This window comes from Magallana gigas, chromosome 10, assembly GCF_963853765.1.
Source record: "Magallana gigas chromosome 10, xbMagGiga1.1, whole genome shotgun sequence".
Classification (NCBI taxonomy): domain Eukaryota; kingdom Metazoa; phylum Mollusca; class Bivalvia; order Ostreida; family Ostreidae; genus Magallana; species Magallana gigas.
This window is the reverse complement of record NC_088862.1, coordinates 24,351,751-24,372,305: the sequence shown is the minus strand read 5'-3', so window position 1 is coordinate 24,372,305 and position 20,555 is coordinate 24,351,751. Positions and strand designations below refer to the sequence as shown.

At 31.0% G+C, this 20,555-nt stretch overlaps 1 protein-coding gene across 1 annotated transcript; it reads left to right on the top strand.

Moving 5' to 3' along the window:
- Positions 1-10,374: 10,374 nt before the first annotated feature.
- LOC105327387 (calcitonin gene-related peptide type 1 receptor) lies at positions 10,375-20,445 on the top strand. Its single transcript, XM_011427829.4, has 11 exons — positions 10,375-11,141; positions 13,694-13,809; positions 14,416-14,528; positions 15,214-15,382; positions 15,866-16,016; positions 16,262-16,328; positions 16,669-16,735; positions 17,318-17,400; positions 17,851-17,983; positions 18,311-18,352; positions 18,636-20,445. The coding sequence occupies exons 1-11, from the start codon at positions 10,694-10,696 to the stop codon at positions 18,870-18,872; spliced, it is 1,626 nt and encodes a 541-aa protein (XP_011426131.3). The 5' UTR covers positions 10,375-10,693; the 3' UTR covers positions 18,873-20,445.
- Positions 20,446-20,555: the final 110 nt, after the last annotated feature.

Below are 20,555 nucleotides of genomic sequence, written 5' to 3'. Positions count from 1 at the left end.
TTTTACCACTGAGCTATGACGATATACATCTGAATCGATTGATACAAACAGTTTAATAAAACATTTAAATCACCATCTTGTGACGTAGTGTCTTAAAAAGTATAAGTCTCGGTGTAGTGAAGTACCTTAAGACATTCAAACAACGTACATGTACTGGTCCAAAAGACCATTCCATAGATTTATTTTTCTTTCTACCACATGAACACATAAATCTAAGCACTAAAGTGGATACAATTTTAAATTGAAAGACACAAACTATGAATGCAGACAAGTTTAGCATTTTATTCAATATAGGATCGTTTTAAATATCAACTTTGTAATTTTTAAATTATAGTATACATGTACTAGTGTTGTTAAAATAAAATTATGTTACATCCTATAAAAAATAACTTCACATTTTATTTTTTTAATCGTTTTATTTCCTTTCAAAGAAAATATGGAGAGTTCTCACTGTCACATTGTAAACGATTGTTATAAACCCCGAGCATGCGCGTTTTGCATGTAGGCCTTGCTAATGATTACTTTTTGGAATTTATTTACTTTAATAATCAAAACAAAAGTGAGATTGACCAAATGATTTAACAAACTAAATTTGCATCTAAAACTGATATTGTAAGATGGTTTAAAGCTATACACGCTATAATTTGCTTCAATTTTGAATAAAGGGGAAAATGTATGTGTTTGATTACTAATAAAAGTTACCTTTATTCTGTTAATTATAATACTCATTTCGATCACGTAACAAATATATCAAATATTAAACAATAAAAAATATTTATTTTCCTGCCAGGAAAGTAATGCCTCCTCGTGAATATCAATCTATCACGTGATATCGACAGCTAAATTTAGCCTATCATACCAAAACTGGTGAAGGGTCAACATCTTCATAATTGTGATAGTTTCACAAAGGAAAGGATATTTTCAGTAAAGCATAAATTTGTCAGATATATGAGTACAAACAAAAGAAAAAAATACAAGCCTGTGAGTAGATATGAATACTTCCTTTAAAAAAATGACGTAGACCTGTGTTTTTCCCCTATGTGCTATTTATAGATCCTATAAGTGTTAATGCAGAAGTAAGGGTATCGTAAATGGCAAGCGTATTTTACTCATTATACATGTATGTATTTCAAATTAACAACTGTTAAGCATATTAAAAATCAAGTTGGATATTTAATTAGGCAAACAATAACGACCACCTAGTTCTCCGCGGACATGCGCAATGAGGTCGGTTTGCTCTTCCTTCATCAATATTCATGAAAAGGTATATTTTCCTGGCAGGAAAATAAACAATTAAAAATCTATATCTTTGTAACGAGATGGAATTCACCCTTGTAATTTACAGATTAAGGATAACTTTTATAAGTAGACAAACACATGCGTTTTCACTGTCATTCAAAATTGACGCAAATTATAGCGTGTATAGCTTTAACATTCTACATGCATCCTTTTTTCAAATCAAACTACTATACAGTAGTTTAATCCATTCGTAACTACTCAGCCATTTCCGATGGCGAATATTAATGTTTTTCGCCAACGGAAATGGTTGTGTGATAAGACTGACTGTAGTTTGTTCCTGTGATAAATATACAGTCATCTTAAATTAACAATGTTTTTAATACATTTAATATCAAATTTTTAGGATTATGTAGAAGGTGAAGTGTTCCCATTATTAATGACAAGCTGCTTTTAATAGACAAACGGTCTCAAAATTCTTACTATACAATGGCAATTCAATTTATTATACTTTCCTGTTAAATAATGATTTCTGATTGGTTAAGACGCAGCCTATATTCCGTCTCATTAATCTCAGCGTTATCAACACCCTTGACAACGGGTAACACAACAAATTGTTCAATTCGTGTAAATTATTCACGCACGGTTCGACGAAGAATTTACGACATTCCTAAAGTACAAAATCTAAAAGCAATGAAGTTTTCTTTAAAATTAACACATTCAGCATAATAAAATAAATATTGCCTGTTTGGTACTATTCATACAATGGAACATGTATATATAATAACTCCATACAGTATCAGTAGTGCTTAAGCGAGCTTGATAAGAGAAGAGCATTGTATTAAGGTAAGGGAAACCACTCAAAGCCAAATTCTTGGAAAATTTCTTGACTTATCAAAAGTTTATAACTTACGTCTAAACACTCATGACTGTAACTTTATGGCAGATCTGATGAATAAAATAAGATAAAATTTTCCTTACGAGATAAACTTGAACTTTCAGAGCTGACTTTTCTTTTTTAAAGGACAATATTTATCTCCTTCAAAAGAAGAGCTTTGTATTAACAAAATCTCAAACTCTGAAGCTAATATATGGTATTTGTCGTCCGTTGTTCAATTATAGTTTATAGTTTTAAAAGTAATGAAAACTTTTTTTAAGGTAAATCTGATGGGTAATTTGTTGACCATTCGTTCCCCTCAGTAATCTTGATTTCAGGATGAGAACGGATGGATATTCATATGTAGAAGTGAAAGGATCAACGTTCATACTTTAAAGGGTTTAGAAATGTACTTTTAAAGGGATAGTTCTAAAACAATATTCGGTTATTCAGACTTACGTCAATTGATGATTAATTTGTTCCCATGCCAGATTATTAATGAGTGTTTCCTCCGAATACGTCACACAGCACTTTGTTACTTAAATGTACATTGATAAACAAAAACAAAAACAAATAAATGTTTCTGCACTTTTAAATAACTTTGGTGAGGTTTATGATTTATCATTTTAATCTTAAATTCATATAAGTGAATATAATTATTTAACTATATTTCAAATAACACGTTCACTTTCAACAAATATGAACGTATTCAAGAAGAAATATCAAATGCTTGCGTTTTGAAAAATACTTTGAAAGACGATATAAGAGAGAGAGAGAGAGAGAGAGAGAGAGAGAGACGTTTACAAATGATAAACCAAGACAATATCGTCAAATATCGAAGAAAAAAGGGAGAGAGCTGTAGCTAGGTAAACTTCTCCCATGAACCTTATTTCCCTTATGCATGTATTCAAAAGTACATGTACGTATTGCAATATGTTATGAAAATTACTTTTTCATAAACAGTTCAATGGTAATCTCATGGAAACGATGAACGAATGACAAATTTATGTTACAAATAACCAATTCTACTAGATAAATCATTGCATTTGTACTAGTTATTATGTTATTTTGTTTTATTTTTACTTAAATATTTCGTTTTTCTAGTAATCAACTGTTGAAGGTCCTCTAACCATTTTCGATGTTATTAATGATTCTATTTTTTGCTCCATTTTTCAATAAATGCCAACATTTCTACGTTTTACTACGCATTACTGTCCCTATTGCATTATTACAAACAGGGTTCATTGTCGGTTGGTCGGTAAATTAGGTTTTAAAAACAAAATATTATCTGACTGCAATCCCAAGTGTTCCCAAGAGTAGAGCGTAGTGAAATTATGGTATGCGCTTGTTATCTGAACCTACCTTTTTAAAAAGTGAAAGCCGATGAAAACCATTAATTGCAAATGGGTATGAAATTACAAGGAGAACAAAGAGTAATGCCTAACAATATCTGGTTTTAAACTGCAAGAATAGCGCACAATTTCATCCAGGGATAACACTTTACATCTTTTGCATGATTTTCCACGATCAACGTAACCTTTAAATGTTTTGAATCAAACACCAAAATGTTATTTTTGAAATTTTGTGTTAAATTCAGCTGCAACTTTAAACATTGAGGGATAAATGATTCAGATGAATGTAAATATGTTTCACTTTTACTTTTCTCGAAACAATGTTATTACATCTTTAAAAGAAATAAATAACAGAAACAGCACGATTAAGGTGTCCTTCAAAATAGTTGTTGAAAACCTTATGCAATGGACATGTATGCGATATTTGTTTGACCAAGAACCAGCTAAGAAGTGTACACTGATGATTTTGTCTTATTTGAATGATGGATATATAATGACAATTGTCCGAAGCACTCGGTTTAAAAATTGCTTGCATTTAGATGTGTTCATGTATCATTCCTCTGTCTATTCCGGAAGACACGAAAATTAAATTTCAACATGAACTGTTTTTGCAACTTCCCAGTGGCCATTAGGAAAGAATTAGAATTTGAATCTTGATGACATTTAGTTTTGAAGCATTTTTCTTTCTTCAGGCCTAATGACCAAATGTTCCTTTGATTCATGTGCACGATTAGGGAGTGCCATCCAAATTGAGTGTGGTAATTTTTTTAAATAATTGTGTAAAAGATGATTGTCTGTATCTGGTGTCGTTATATTGCACAAATAATGAAAATAGTGCAATTGGGACATTTATTTCTTAATGTTGTCGCGTAAATGAGAATGAAAGTAAAAAAAAATAAAATGTGTGCTACAGTATGTGGGGAAAAATATTTCAAAATTCACTGAAGATTTAATTTGAACATTATATAATAATCATACACGTGACAATGTATATGCAGACATTTTGAAAAAAAAAGATTTTTCTCTTTAGAAAAAATTGACATTTATTGATCTATACTTCATAGAGCAGCCGTTCTAATGATAAAGCCATCACGTTTATGTCACATTAGTCATCTAACGGATTTCTCTTTGGAGAAAAATTAAGCAGTGGGACAGATGATATTACACACGCTAACGGACCATCTATCAATTCAGTCTAGCTGTTACAAAAATAGGTCACATACCACCTTTCAGTTACCTGGACTACGTGTAACTTTTCAGAAAATTCACTGAGCATTAAAAAAAAATGTTGGTTGATATGATTGTAAATTGTTAATCTTAAAACTTAAGTGAATCAGTTTTTACTTTCTTGTTTTGGTGTATATTCGTGTTTACCGATTTTCCAAATAAGCAACAGACGAAATCATCTTCGTTTTTTTTTTATATATATGTTATTTATGTTCTATAATTTTTTACTTCCTATAAGCAAAATCTAAAGTAAATTAAACTAGTATTCAGGATTTTTGGGGATTCTAAATTCAATATTCAACTACAAATGAGAGATTTAAAAAGAGGAAAAAGCAGCAAAAAACTAAGATGAATGAGCATAAAATCTGACGTCCGCCTACCATCGAAAGTTTATGCGCCATAAACTGTAGATACGTCAACAATGCCATCGATTCTAACTGATATCAAAGTTCAAAATGATATGATATGGACACATATGGCCATTCATTGCGATTTTTCGAAAATTGAAAACATTATCAGATTTCCAAATTCATTTTACAATGATTTATTACGTCATTTGTGAAAATAACCCACGGTTACGTAAACAAACTCCAACACATTCGGTATAGAGATTCAAAGATTAATTTACCATTTGACATTAAAAGCAAATTTTAAAGGAAGGTCTCTGATCATATTCTTTTTTTTTTTTAAGATTTTTAGACGCCAACTAAGCTTTGCATGAAAATGTATAATGATATACTTAATACTAGAGCTAAATTGATAATATTTTCATAAATAGATTGCATGTATAGTGTGTTAAATTTAATCATAATCATCTTTAAATTCAGATTGTATTTTTTTCTCAGAATCGCAAACCGTCACCAACCCTGTGTTGCAACATTCAGATCTTACCTTGGTGAACGCGGATTCCGCCTTCTTAACATCTGGCTCTGACTGCAAATACAATTTGTACACAAATAGTAAAACGGATGCATAAAAAAGTTAAATAAATAATTAAATTGCATGAAAATGTGCATAAACATTGAAGTTTCCACCCAAAAAAAACCTCCAACAAAACCAATAAACAACCACCCGTCGCCCAAAAATGACAAACATAAAACAAATAAAACTAGAATAAAGTTTGATGCAAAGCAACGAGTGGGTTTTCCGTTTAAGTCAAAAGATTAGTTTGAAGTTCCGAATGAAGTTAATTTCAAAACTCAATAGCAAAGTTCTAAAACCAAAAAAAAAAGATTAATAAATAAAAGTCAAATGCTTCATGGTACGATTTAACAATATCTGAATTATTCTAAAATAATACGAATTAACAAAATGATTCCAAGAACAATGGACAAAAATATCCGAATATGATCAAGAACGACAGAACAATATTACATTATTATAATAACTTTTCGTACCGCATTACAACAATTGACTTTAAACGGTATACTTAACCAAGAAAAAAAGTCCAGAAAAATCAATTTGTCAACTCAAATATATCTTCACTGCATCGTCCGAGTTTAAAACGGATTTTAGATTTAAAAATCTAGAAGGTGCGCAAGTATCTATAAAATGATACCCAGTGCAATAAAGAACTTAAAAGCTTTCTTATTGCATCGTTGACTGCAATTTTATGAATGTGCTCAGGTATTCAACAATTCCCTAGAAATGGAATTTATAATTTAGAAAGTCTTGTTGGTGTAGCAAAATCAAGTCTTCATAATGATACAATCAAATTATTGCTAGTAAAGACGGCTTCGTGATTAACTATTAAAATCTACAGTAGATGTGATATGTTCTGGTAAGAACAAACAACTGGTACCTGATACAATATACAGGGAAATATCACCCCCCCCCGTTTTATTTTCGCCCTTTCGCCATAGTAATCAGTGGACGAAGTTAAGACTCGGCGAATTCCCATGTCGTAAATTATCTCTCTTTAAACACAACTGTATCTTGACAAAGTCAAGACGGTGCGAAAATTGTTGTGAATGTGTAAAAGGGCGAAAATTACACGGAGCGAAAATAAGTCTGCATACAGTAATAAAACAGCACCATGAGACTCTTTATATATGGTATGCATTTTGAACATCTAACAATTGAGTTATTGAATTATAGGGAATTTGCTCAAGAAAGTTATGAAAAATGAGTACTCTCACTTGATGTAAACCCGCCTGTGTTTTTTCTGTTCTGTCAAGAAACCCTTGGCAATTTTTTTTAAAATAATAAACTAAAGTGTAATTCATTAAGTTAATGACGTGAATAGGTTGGAAAGGAGTAGTCTTTTAAATTAAATAACGTGTTTGTTAACTGTTACTGTAAATAACAATGTTTGTAATCATTAGCAAATGTGAAAATAAAAAAATCTACGTTCAACAAATCATCAATGAAATCATCGATTGTTTGACGTCTTGTTTGTATACATTTTCGTCGAAATAAAAAAAAATCTTAGAAAGTGTATCCCCCTTAATACGAAGCACTCTGATCCAAAAAAGAACTGCTGCACGGGATCAGCTTTTTTTTAGGTCAAGTGTCTTAGCTAACGAGGTTTTTCTTCTCCGGGACAAAGATCTTCTTAAAGAGCCTCTGACCACAACGGACATAAGAGATTTATTTTGGTGGATGAAATACCACAGATACAGGAACCTTACAATTAGGGTCTCTGTTCCTAACATTGCTCAGACATCCGAGAGGAAACCCGAACTAAAGCAACAGACTCTAACTCACGCCTGACACATATGAACATGCTACGTCCCGACAAAACCACCGCATACACGTATCAAAAGGTGAAAAATTGTTTACTTTAATCTTTCAAATACAGGCACGTAGCATCAGGGGGGGGCCAGGGGGGGCCTGGCCCCCCCCCCCCACTTTTTCTCGCAGCAACAAATTTTTAAAAATTTACATATAAAAAAATGAATGATAATGGAGTTGGCCCCCCCACTTTTTTGGAAGTTAGTAAAAAATTGATATGAAAATAAGGAAATGAGTAGTCAAATTGAAGCTACTACCCCCCCCCCCCCCCCCTCCCCCCCCCACCCCCCCCCCCCCCCCCCCACGGATTAGGAATTTAAAGATTTGGAGGAAAAAAATTTTTGGTAGGGAAGAATTTTTTTGGAAGTATAGTTGAGTTCCCTCCCTCCCCCCCCCCCCCCCCCACGGATTAGGATTTTGAAGATTTTTGGAAAACTTTAAATTTCCTTTTTGTTCCTCTTTTTTTTTTTTTTTTTTTGATTTTTTTTTTTTTTTTTTGCTTGTCAAGATTTTTTGGATGGGTCTGGCCCCCCCACTTTCAAAAACGATGCTACGTGCCTGAAATACATTTCACTAAAATTGCGTACATGTTCATTCCAAAGTGTGTATTATCTTTAAAAAAAAACATGTATGTATATGCGTGTGTATTATGGATAATACATATCATTAATACATAATGGATAGACATGATACATTTCTTGCAACGATGAGCTAGTAAAATGAAATGAAAAATTGGAGACAAAAGGTGCTTTATGAAGAAACAAACCTTTGCATATTTCGGCATTATATTTTTATTCAATTTTATTTATTTATTTTATGAGAGGGATTGTATTTTTATGATATTCATTTTTTGGTTATTTTTTAAGTTTAATTTTGATCATTTGAATATTCTACCCTGACTTGAAAAACTGGTAATCGTATAATGCCAATAGCATTCATGTACTTGGCAAAAATGTGGAAGTAGCTGTGCTTACCTGTTCATGAACAGGATCCCCACCAAACGGGCAACTGTATTCATCAGAAGAGGGGACTATTACGAATTCTAATGCCAATACGTTTGCTGTGCATTGTCACTAATTGCTTTCACGTGTCATTGTTTAAAGATCTTTGAAGATCTTTATATAAAAGATACATGTATTCATTATTTAAGTGCTACTTTAATTTGCAATCTTTTTTCTGTAGTAACAGGATTCATAGATGAAAGAATAATAATTCGAAGAAAATGTGTGAGGGACTACAAAAGATATGCGACTAATACTTCAGCATGGGTTCTTAACATTACTTCTCACTTAAATGAATTATAATTAAGTTTTCATTCATATCAATCGCTCTGCAATATACACGCAGTAACAAACAACTTATCAGATTGTTTTTATTTAATTTACGTTGTTCAGAAGCTCTGAATAGTTTTCTTTTAATTGGCACATGCTTTTTGCATATTTTTTATGTTCTTAAGATATGCTTTTACATGGTTATATAAGTTTAAACAATCTCTAACGATTAGCAATAACGAACAAGAATTTGGTGACAATGTGTTAAAATAATAATGCCAATATTTTAAATTTACTAATGATACTTAAGTTTTATTTCATTTGTTTTCTAATTAACCCAGAATGTAAACGTCTTCATTTCTTGATATCATGATTATATGCATTCTAAAAGAAACATTACAATGAAAATGGAATTTTCAAGCAATCTACCTTAACTTAAAAAGTATAAGATTAAATTAAAAATATAGCATTGTTAGATATCATTTTACTTCAATTGTTTCAACATTTTTTGAAATCATACAAAAGTGAAACTTTACACAGAGTAGTCTATAGCTGGTTAATAATCTAAAATTTAAGAAACAAAACGTTTGTACGTCAAGCAAACCTAACCGTATATCATTTTAAATTTTTTTCAATAGAATAATCCCCTTAGAATCTTAATGTAATCTAACATTGTACAGCACATTATGTCATTGCATGCAAAACATGCTTTAAAAAAATGATAAATATCATAAATGTTGACTTTGTGTGCCAAGATCCTATAGTAAGATTTTCGGTTTTCAGATAGTTGATAACGAGAAAAATGGAATCGAGAAAAAATCCATATTTTTAACAGTCAATTTCTATGTAATATGAAGGAAATAAGTAACAATTCTCGGAAGAATGAAATATATCTAGAATGCTTACAGTATCTTCAAAAACGACATTTGAACAAGTTCTAAACCCTCTCTTTAAAATGATGTCAAATTTGATATAGGTATCGGGGTTACTTTTTCTGTAATTTGATTTAAAAAAGTGAAGAACACTTAAATATTCTACATAATTCTTTTAAAGACGTAAAATACAGAAAAATTTTCATTAAATCTATTATGACGTCATGATGGTTGTAGCACCAAAAAAGACACTCTGGAATCATTCCCTAGATCTTGACCTTAAATATCTTTATATTTAAAGAAATGTTGATATGCCTTTATACTGCCCTTCGATAAAAAAAAATTCAAAGCGCGTTAATTTCGTCAAAAATTAAAGTAAGCACTTTGAAAAAAAATTTCATAGTTCGTTGATTTTGTCAAAGTTGAACTCACTTTATTTTTTTTTTCAAAGTGCGTTGCCCCATAGTTAGTTTGGTCAGTAAATTGTATTAAAGAAAAGGAAAAAAAAATTAGAAACGTTAATATTAATAACGATGATAATAATACTACAAATGCACGCAGTTCTTTGTCCATTTTTATCCCAATGTTTATCAAATTTTTTCAATTAAAACATGTTTAAACTACACAATTCTCTTTTCTTTTAATAAAAAATCAGATAAGTAATCTTAATTTTATCTCTTGAGCCCACGCTTTTTTTCCCTTTTCTTTTTCTTTTGACCACAAGGGCCAGGAAACATGGCGTCATAATCATCACCAACACTTCCCGTCGAAGGAAAAACTTTGCTCAAAAGAGGCAACTCGCCCCTTGACATTTTTCCTGTTTACATCCAGTGTCTCTGTATGATATTTAACAAGCCAAAAAACATATACATTTTTCTATAACGATGAGATAGTTGCTCTTAAGACAGTTTGACAAAAAAAATATCAGGAAAACTGCATTGAGAGGTAAGATGAACAGTGGATTTCCATACAAATAGATTCTCAACCAGACAAAAGAGGAAAAAACCGGAAGCCATTGATCAATAACACTAAACTGTCATTTTCTTTCCGAAAAGCAGCATTTGAGTGATGGAATCTGAATGTGAATCATTGTGCCTAGTATATTACTAGCTGCATTCTCCGGCCATGTTGCATCTGACTATATGTCTGACCCATCTGGAGTTGTACAATATCGTAACTTCCTTGTTTTGTTATCGGCTCTTGTTACCTCACCTGAGTGAACAATCAAAGGTATACTGGGAGACCGATATCTTAAAGACGCGTGCTTTGAAAGCTACGGATGAAAACCAACTGTTTCCGTCAGGATTTTCATTTGTGCCTGATGTTAATAACAGGACTAGTGTGGATATTGCGTGCAGCGGTTTGACCGAAAATGACTGTGAAAGATGGGTCAAGTGCTCAAAGATGGCCACGAAATGCTGTGAGGATTATATTTCGTCTAATGCATCGTTTGAAATACCGGTGGCAAACTGTCCCTCCATCTGGGATGGAATGTCCTGTATAAGTTCCATTCCCAATGGAACAGTGGTATCCTTGGACTGTCCGTCATATTATATTCCAACGTTTCAGCCAGGTATGTGTTACAGAGAGAGATAGAGAGAAAGAGAGAGAGAAGAAGAGAACCTAAAGAGAAAGAATAGACAGACAGACAGACAGACAGTCAGAGGGGGTGTGATCATTTGAAACGAATGGGTTTGTTTCAATTAGAGAATAAGTTCCTGTCTATATATATTTTCGACAGGTTTTGTCTTTGACTAAACTTCCTATTCCTAGCGATGATATATTATAAGTTAGAATTTAGTTTATATGAGCTGAGTTTAAATACTGCAATCATATAAGCTGAATAGTTTACATTTTTAAAAGGTTACTTAATCGATGAATGAATGAAATATGTTGTCATTCAACAAACTACTTTAAAAACTTATCTCTTTTCCCGTTCAAAGTGTTTGCACCGCTCCTAAAACATTAATATCAAACTTGTTATATGAATTCGATATCATAAGGATTGTCTAAATAGCTGTTTACACTTAGATACAGTCAACCATTATAATTTTCTATGGAAATAAAGTTAATCCCATTACTGAAATAGAATTACGTCAAAAACATGACTCCAGTTTTGCAAAAATATGGCAGATGATGGAGTGACATCAGATAGACAAAATAATTGATAAATTTGAAACTGAGGCTCCTTTACTTAATTTTCAATGATTGGGTTTAAAATCTTGACCGCCAATATGTTGTTAATTAAGTTTAGACCTTGTCTTTAAAAAAATTTTGTATTTCTGAATGGATACATTAATCTAATCTTGTAAAAATGTCTAAATCCTATCAGTTGCATTTCTTTGATAGAAAAATAAGAATTACAGTAATTTCTGAATACATATGCATTTCTATTTCATTAGGCCAGAACTTAATTTGAGCGGAATAAGGAAATTGATCAAAATCCGATTTATTTCCTGTTTTGAAATGTTTTAAATGATCTTTTATATTTTGTGACTTGTATGTTTTATGATTAATAGTACATCTAAAATCTTGATTTTTAAAAAACCATATCAGTTTTTACTATTCAATCCCATAAACTTGCTTTTATATATTGTAAGTTCCTTATTAAGTGTTTAAGGCAGTGGGTCTAAATGTTTGCGCTCTTATGTTTGCATTCTCATTGTGAAATTCTCTTATATGAATGTTACGTTAATCTATACCAAATAATAGCCACTTCTAAAAGAATCTTTCAAAGTTTAAACAAAAAGTACCTACATTGACACGTAACTTTGGACGCATCCTTTTATCCTTTATGTTTGCATAGATACTGTACCTTCGACAAAACTTTCCTGTCTTTGTTAGTCTCTGCATAACTCCGAATCAAATGGGGCAACAAATGTGTCCATGGGTCTTCTGTTGAACGCCATCTTTTGGAAACTGTAACAAAAGTAAAAAAAAAAAATATAACCCATTTTTAAATTACAGAAGTAAAGTTGATCCCTTTGCAACTATTTGCATTACCAAATATGGCATGCGTCTTGCATAGGTAAAAATAAATGGCAAATTGTGTAATTTTGGAATGACAAACTGACAGAGACACGAAAGTTTATTAGATTCAAACTGAGCATGTCACTGAATTTTCTGTCAATGAAAAGAAGTAGTCTCTAAATTGTCATGTCAGAATTTTAACTCAAATGTTTGAAGAATAATATGTCTGAATATTAAGAAATTAATACCTTATGAGAATTATAAATGAAAACATAAAACTGATCAAAACCAATCTATCTGTGACTTTACCTTTATAGTAAATAATTATGTCAAAAATAGTTGATTGAAAAATATTTTCCCTTTTATAAGATGATCTAAATTACGGAAACTTTTCTTTTTTATTTTATTACGTGTAAGTTTTTTTTTCTTTTTTGTTTTGTTTTTTTCTTGTTTTTTTTGTAAATCCGTTCAAAGCAAACTTTTTTTTCAAAAATTTTAAATTAATGTAAAACAAAATAAAAAAAACATAAGCCCCGCTACTTCTGAAAAGATCTTTATAATACTCTACATTTGCCAAAAAACCTATTATATGAGAATACAAATCTGCCTTACATTTATCAATTGACGAAAAGTCCTCAAATGTCTGAGGTTTGCTACACTAAAAAAAGCATTAAAAGTAACTCCGTAACTTACGTTAGCAAAACTTGTGTGGATTATGCTACGGTCAAAAAGCATTTTTTCCCCCTAGATATTCAAGTGAGTCGCAATGAATAGAAAAAAATCAATTTAATTCATTTAAAACAAGAGTGGATGATATTTTGCAAATATAGATATTAATCTCTAGGCATCAACTAGTGAGTTGATTTTATACCAAAAGCAAGAAAATTGTATTTCAATTGATTTTTTCCAGTAATCTAAAATACAATAACTAAAAACAGAGATTACGCAATTTTTAGATATTTTCAATCCATCTGCTAGTCAATTTGAATTGCCTAAACAATTGTTACGTTGTTTTTGGTCCTTTAAACTTGATAGATTTGAAAAAAGGTCATAAACTTAAGCGACAAATGCATTAAACGTTTCACAACAGGAACGATTTTTTAAAAGTATAAGCGTTTGATAACTTTTCGTTACTGCACTTTTTCCTTTTTGTAGCAAAATTCACGAAAACATGTTTGTCAAACGGTACCTGGGAAAAAAAAGCCAAACTTGAAGTAGATGGAGCTCATGTTTTGTACAACTACACCACCTGTAAGGAAGCTGGCAAGCAGGTGAGAGTTATTTTTTTCTTAGTTATAACGTTGCCGAGTTTAGTAAAATGTTAGTTGTTGGAAAGTCATGCTTTTCATAAACTAAACTAGCAAATTTACTTTCCGTTATTTGAATTTTTGACATCCTATGATTGTTATGTTCTTTCGGGAATACATGTGACAATCATGTGACAAAGCATGTAGGACAGCATCTATAAAAAGAAACCGAAACATGATAAGAACGGCAAAAGTAATATGATTTAAACGAGTCAATGAGAAAAAATCCTTTACTTATTAAATCTGTAATGCACAAAACGCAACATGTTATATAAAATAAACGGATGAAAAGTGGTGTGATTTTGATGTGGGGCGAGAGTATGTGGAATAACGCAGCATCGATTAAAAATAGAGAAGCCATAATGCATTGGACTTTTACATTAAACAGCCCTTCCCCCCACAAAAATAAGCATACCTTGTTTAAATTAAAGTACTCATCAGATTTGTCAATTATCAATTATCCCAGATTACATCCTATTAAGTACAACAGTCTGTAATAAATTTTTAAAAAAAACCATTTATTTTGTGCATTTATTATCTCGTAAATCCGTTATTTTTTTCATATCACAGACATTAGTGGTCGGTAAGGAGGAGTTCCGAATACACACCTTGGTTACCTTGGTCACAAACGTAATCAGTCTGGCCTTTCTGCTTCCCTCTATTGTCATCGTTGCCCTATTTAGGTAACTAATTTCTACCAAAAAATATTCTCATCGTCTTTTTGGGAGCATATCATATAAAAGAGGTATTTTTGTGTTATATTGAGTTATATTGTAATATGTTCAATTTGTGGACAAACTTTCTGTTCACAAAAAGATATGTAGTTTTCTAGCTGCTGTGACTTTTGTAACATAACTGTCCAAATATAGGCAAAATGGGATATGGAATGTGCAGATAACGTTGTCTTTTTGTGAATTTATGAAAATAAACACAGAAATATTACATTCCTATCTGGGTAAAAGCGAAAAATATCTTAAATTTTCAAAAAACTTATCAAAAGTTTTATTTGAAAGTTTTTGCTATTTATATAGATTTTCATATCAGCTATTATTTCGAATCATTCATTTCTGTTTCGCTAAATTTTGTAAATCTTTAATATATTGTGAAGGTTTTTTGTTGGTTAAATGGTAATACTAATAGATACACTTCATGTATCATAATTCGCCTTTATGTAGAATCCCCTTTTTAATCGATCAAGGCAACGTTGAATCGAAGCTGATTTGTTTCCATATATCGTTATCCTAATAAACACAGGAAAACACAGTAATTTAAAAAATATAGTTATTCATTTAGTCTTTAATTCTTCCATGGTCAATTCCTAATGGTTTTCCAATTTCCAATACTTCAATACATTTCATGCCTCTCCAGGTATTCCGGAAGTTTAGACTCTGGGACAAGGCGGATGTTCCGAATACGGTTCCACTTCCTGTCATCTCTAATCCTTGTGAGTGTTGTCACGCTGGCCTGGGACTGGGTCGTTGGCAAGGAACACGTCGACAAACTCCACAAAGAAGACAGTCTTATAGAAAAGAACTCGGTAGGGAGAATTTGAATATCATTGAATGAAATCTTTTACACAAGAATTTGGTAGGGAGAATTTGAATATCATTGAATGCAGTCTTATAGACAAGAATTCAGTAGGGAAGGTTTGAATTTCATTGAATGTAGTTGATTTTTTTTTTTTTATAAAAACCATTGACTCTTGGATTAGAGAAACAGTATCACAAGACCTTCTTATATGTTAATGAACAGTTCTTTTTAACTTAAGTTAAATTTAAGTTAAAGTTAAACTTAAATTAAATTATTGCTATCAAAAATCATGTTTCATTGAGAATTCTCTTAAAATAAAGAATCAATGACTTTATCTTGTTACAAATCGCACAAACATTAGATTACTAAATTTATTGTTCGTTTTATAGTAATCTAGAGAAGATTTTGTACTGACATACGTCTTATTAACTCATATAAATTACAAAACTCAACAATGGTTTTGTATAGTTATTTTTTCTATTGTGTGCAGCCTATTTGTAAGGTACTGATCATCCTACAGCTGTATCTTAGATCCGCCACTTATTTCTGGATGTTCGTAGAAGGACTCAACATACTGGTTCCTCTACGTCACAGCTTTCAGGGGAAAATCCGGATGTCGTGGTTCTATTTTATTGGATGGGGTGTGTAATTCTTTTCAAGTGTCAAACATTTAGTTAGATTTTAGCTCTTTTATAGCATGTTATTGATTTATAATTTTTTTCTAAATATATATGAAAGATGTATGTAATTCTTTTCACTTGTCAATTTTTTCGTTAGATTTTAGCTTTTTTATAGCATTTTTTTGATTTAAAAAGTTTTTCAATTTATAAATGAAAGGGGTGTGTAATTCTTTTAACTTTTAACTTTAAGAGTTCTTTTTTTACAGGCATTCCATTAATAACAATTTCCATCTACGCACTACTAAGATCAACAATACAGAAATATAATTTCAAGTAAGTATTCCTTATGTTATAAGTTTTTCATTATTACTATTCCTTTTTTAACTAAAATTTAACTAAAACCGATTTAGTTTTGACAATTTTGTAGATTTTTACTTATCTTAAGACAAAGGACCTATAGTAGGTCTCAAGGTACATGTGTGGATCAATTCTTTCTGTCAAAGAAAAATCAGATTTTAAGACATGTGAAAAATGTTACTTTAACATTCACCAAATATTAAAACTTTTTCCTATAACCCCCTCCCTTTCATTCATCGTTCTTGTTCCGTGCTTGCTGATTCCTTAATATTGCTATCAAAAAACAACAGCATTACTTAGAGGTTGTCTGTTTCAGATGTTGGATTTATCACTTCAAAGAAATAGAGTGGATTGTATATGTGCCAAATTACGTGACTGTTATTGTAAGTACAAAGAAATACTATCCTTTTTTCTGTATTTGAGTAAATTCCAATAAAAAACGAAGCTAAATTGTGAGCCCTGTATCTTGCTTAAAACTAAACGACTGGCACTCAAATTTCATTTGATCATTAGAAATGCATTCTTAAAGCATTGCAAATAATAAAAACAGAAAAATAAAATTTGACCAAAATCGAGACCATGCCCCTTTAAAACAGGAATTACAAAGATATTTTTGATTAGCATCATGCTGTATTTTTATCATGTAATATTTTTGATACCATGAAAAATTAATTCTAACCATATGATAAAACCTCGTAAAAATATTTAACATAAGGAAGTTATTTATATTTTTGTACAAAATTGATACAGAATATTACCATTGAAGTAAATTTTGTATTTTTTTCCCTTTCAACCTGAAATATTACGGGTAAAGAAAAATAATGATTGATGGCGGTAAAATACTTTTAATTTTTCGATTGTTGAACACACCAAATATTTGTGTTGATTAACTTACAATCAGATAATTCGCGAGAATATTTTATAATTTTTTTTCATTTTTTTTGTTTCTGTTTTTGTTTTGGCAGTGTAATATTGTTTTTCTGATCGTGATTATGACGGAGATTGTCGTAAAACACCGGAATACTCAGTCGCCATCCAGCTATATACCGTAAGGTTCTATAATTACATTTATTATCAAAGATACTTGAACGTCAAAACTCTACTTTAAAATGTTCACAAGAGTTGCCTCTCTTTTTTTCCCATATGGGTTTTTTCGTTTTTGTTTTGCTTGTCTGTTTTTTTTTGGTTTTGTTTATTTGTTTTGTTTTTTTATTTTTATATTGAAAGATTGTGTATTATCTGCTTTGTGGTTTTACTTTTTTATTTATTCAATTATCTATTTATTTAATTGTAAAAATAAGATATTTAAGACTCAATTATTTATCAGAATATCATTTGAACTAAATTTAAAAAAGATAATAATATGTAAAATCAAATGAAATAAATCAAATAGTTAGACAGCAACGCAGAACAATAATATTAAGTTAGGTCTCATTGAGACATGCATTGCTAACTACAAAATGAATGAAGTTATATGATATTATCTTTTATTTTCCAGAAAATCCATTCGTTCTTTTATCTTTCTCGTTCTTCTTTTTGGCATAAACTTTATTTTCACGTGGATGTTTTACGCCATATACACGGATATTCTTGTCCCTTACATCATTAACAGAGTAGTGGATGGATTACAGGTAATTAAAGCTTACAGGTATATTTTACAGGTATTTATGAGTTTTTTTTAAGAATCTCAATTCATTTTGTAAAGGTCATAACCATATCTAATGCTTTCAGTTATATGTATTAATACTAGGTTTTTAGAGGATCTCTAATGATTTCGTTAATGTCAACTTGTATTATCCGTCTTCTAATGACTTTGAATTTTGTCCCTGTGTAATAAGTTTCACTAACCGCGGGTTTGAGTATTATATAAAGAATGGATTAAACACGGTATTTCAGGAAATATTAACATATACTTAAATTATAAAAGGGTATAAGTTGTGTTAATCGTTTTATTATAGGGAGTGTTCGTCTGTATACTGTGGGTATTCTGCAGCAAACAGGTCGGTATCAACTTATTTAATTTAGATATTCATTTCACTCTTACAACAAAGTGAATACTGCAATCTAAATGCGTTTTTGAATTCTAATGTGTAATACATTTATAGATAATATCCTTTTCCAGTTTTTTTTTTAACACCAACCATGTTGAAAACAGTTTTGATAAAATAATTCAATAAACATCGATATAATAATTTAAAAATCATCAAATGTGCGTCAACATGTATAATTAAAAGTAAACTACAGTCTACAAAATGAATGTAGGTATAACTTTTTTCGTTCAAGGTACAGCAAAACTTCAAAAGAGCGGTCAGCAGGAAATGGTCTCACGTTTTTGTGCGCTTCCACGCCCGGAAGTTCAGCACCACCTCCAGCACCCACCTGACTCAGGCTATTCACCCTATGTCCGTCACACCTATTGTCCTGGACAACGCCAAGGTCTCGGAACATCTCAAGACCACCCGGGAAGTTCCGGAAGTTCCGGAAATGGAAAGACTTTCCCAGGACGAAGATCGACTCTAAAAGTAGATTTAACGAGTGGAAAAGGCACTAGTCACATGTATGTTATACAGACCCTAAAACGTGCTACTACACTAGATGCACGGTTCGGTTTGTTACACTTTGTGAACTGCATGGTTCGCTTTTTGAACAGTACGGTACGGTTCGTTTTAGAGATGTAGTAGCACGTTTCAGGGTCCGTATCTGAAAGAAAATAATGGCACTAATATTTATATGCTTTTATATTTTCTCGATATCAATCTTGTTGGGTTTTTTTCGTATTTAACATTTTGTTGTTCTTCTCAACTACGGGTTAATCTATGATTTTTTTTCTTCAGAAATCTGTAGAGCATATATTGGCTATATGTATGAAGAAGTTGTTTATATCATTTTATATACTTATCCATGTAGTTTGACGTCAGTATAAATCTACATCTTTCATACATGTATGTGCCATACTGTGCGTCCTTATACGCATTCTTTCAAGTGCTGTTTAAAAAGTTAATGTATTCGATATAACATCGTAGTTTCTTTTAAAGATATCCGGGTGGTACGTAATTGCCGTTTTAATACTGAATCAACCTTTTTCACATAAGGAGGAATCAGCATAAAAATACAAGGAAATGCTCTTAGACTAGTTTTAAAGCTAAAAAATGTTTATTATAATGACTAAATAGTACAAGTTTATGGCTAAAAAGTTTTAAGATAATCCATGAAATTGATTACCATACAGCCTTTTTGAATACCACAAGACTACCAATAGAAGCATATTTTGATTTTTACACAGGATGAAGCTCTGTTATTCAGTCAAGTGAATGATAACTAAATGGTCTTGAAAGGTGACTGAATGGCACAGATATGCCATTCAGTCATATTTCAGTTACCTTTTAGTCACCTTTCAATTGACGCAATGGCAGAGAATCATCTAGTGATAAATTTCACAATGTTTTATGTTTGCGAAGTGTACACATTTTCATGTATTTGTTCAAACAGTGTATGGTCTTAATATTTTTCATCTTATGTGCTTTTATATCGAATTTCTGCAATTTGTGTTTGGAAATGTCAACGTTTTATTTTGTTTGACTTTTATCAGTTTATCTTTTAAATCATAAAAAGCTTTCTTTTGTGATTCATGTGGGTATGAAGGTAGCGACAATGCAAACACAATACATAACCAGCTAACGCTCTTTTCTATAACTATATTGCTATCTTCAAATCCTGCATAAGTTTTTATATATAAATTTTATTGTTAACATTATTATCTTCCTTTTTACAAGTTATTGATTTGATAGAGTATATAGTCTGACATTGTCATGATATTTCGTGCAATCCGTGATTTTTCTTAGAAATGTTTAAGGTTTCGACCGATCGATAAACTGGTTAGAACCGGATATTGTAGATTTCAGCCCTTTCAGTGTCTAAAGAGCTGTGAAAAACAATCAGTTTTCTTACAAAATATAGAAGAATGTACCTGATGTATGTAAATCATTTGATTTGCCAAAAAAATCAACTTTTTATAGCCCAAGTAGGTCACTTGAAATATAGTTCATTTAGAATTGTTCAACATATGATTATATTGTTTAGAATATATTATTTATTAATAAAAAAAATTAAATGATGTCTAGTGAAAGTATATTTTTTTTGTTTTATAAACAAATGTCCATTTCACTCATATACGTGTTTCATAGTCTCAAATTTTAATAACTA

Excerpts from the sequence above, each read along its gene's own strand:
- LOC105327387 (XM_011427829.4), top strand. The coding sequence starts at position 10,694 with ATGTTGCATCTGACTATATGTCTGACCCATCTGGAGTTGTACAATATC. Across the intron at positions 16,329-16,668 it reads ATACAGAAATATAATTTCAA|ATGTTGGATTTATCACTTCA; the intron begins GTAAGTATTCCT and ends TGTCTGTTTCAG. Across the intron at positions 16,736-17,317 it reads CAAATTACGTGACTGTTATT|TGTAATATTGTTTTTCTGAT; the intron begins GTAAGTACAAAG and ends TTGTTTTGGCAG.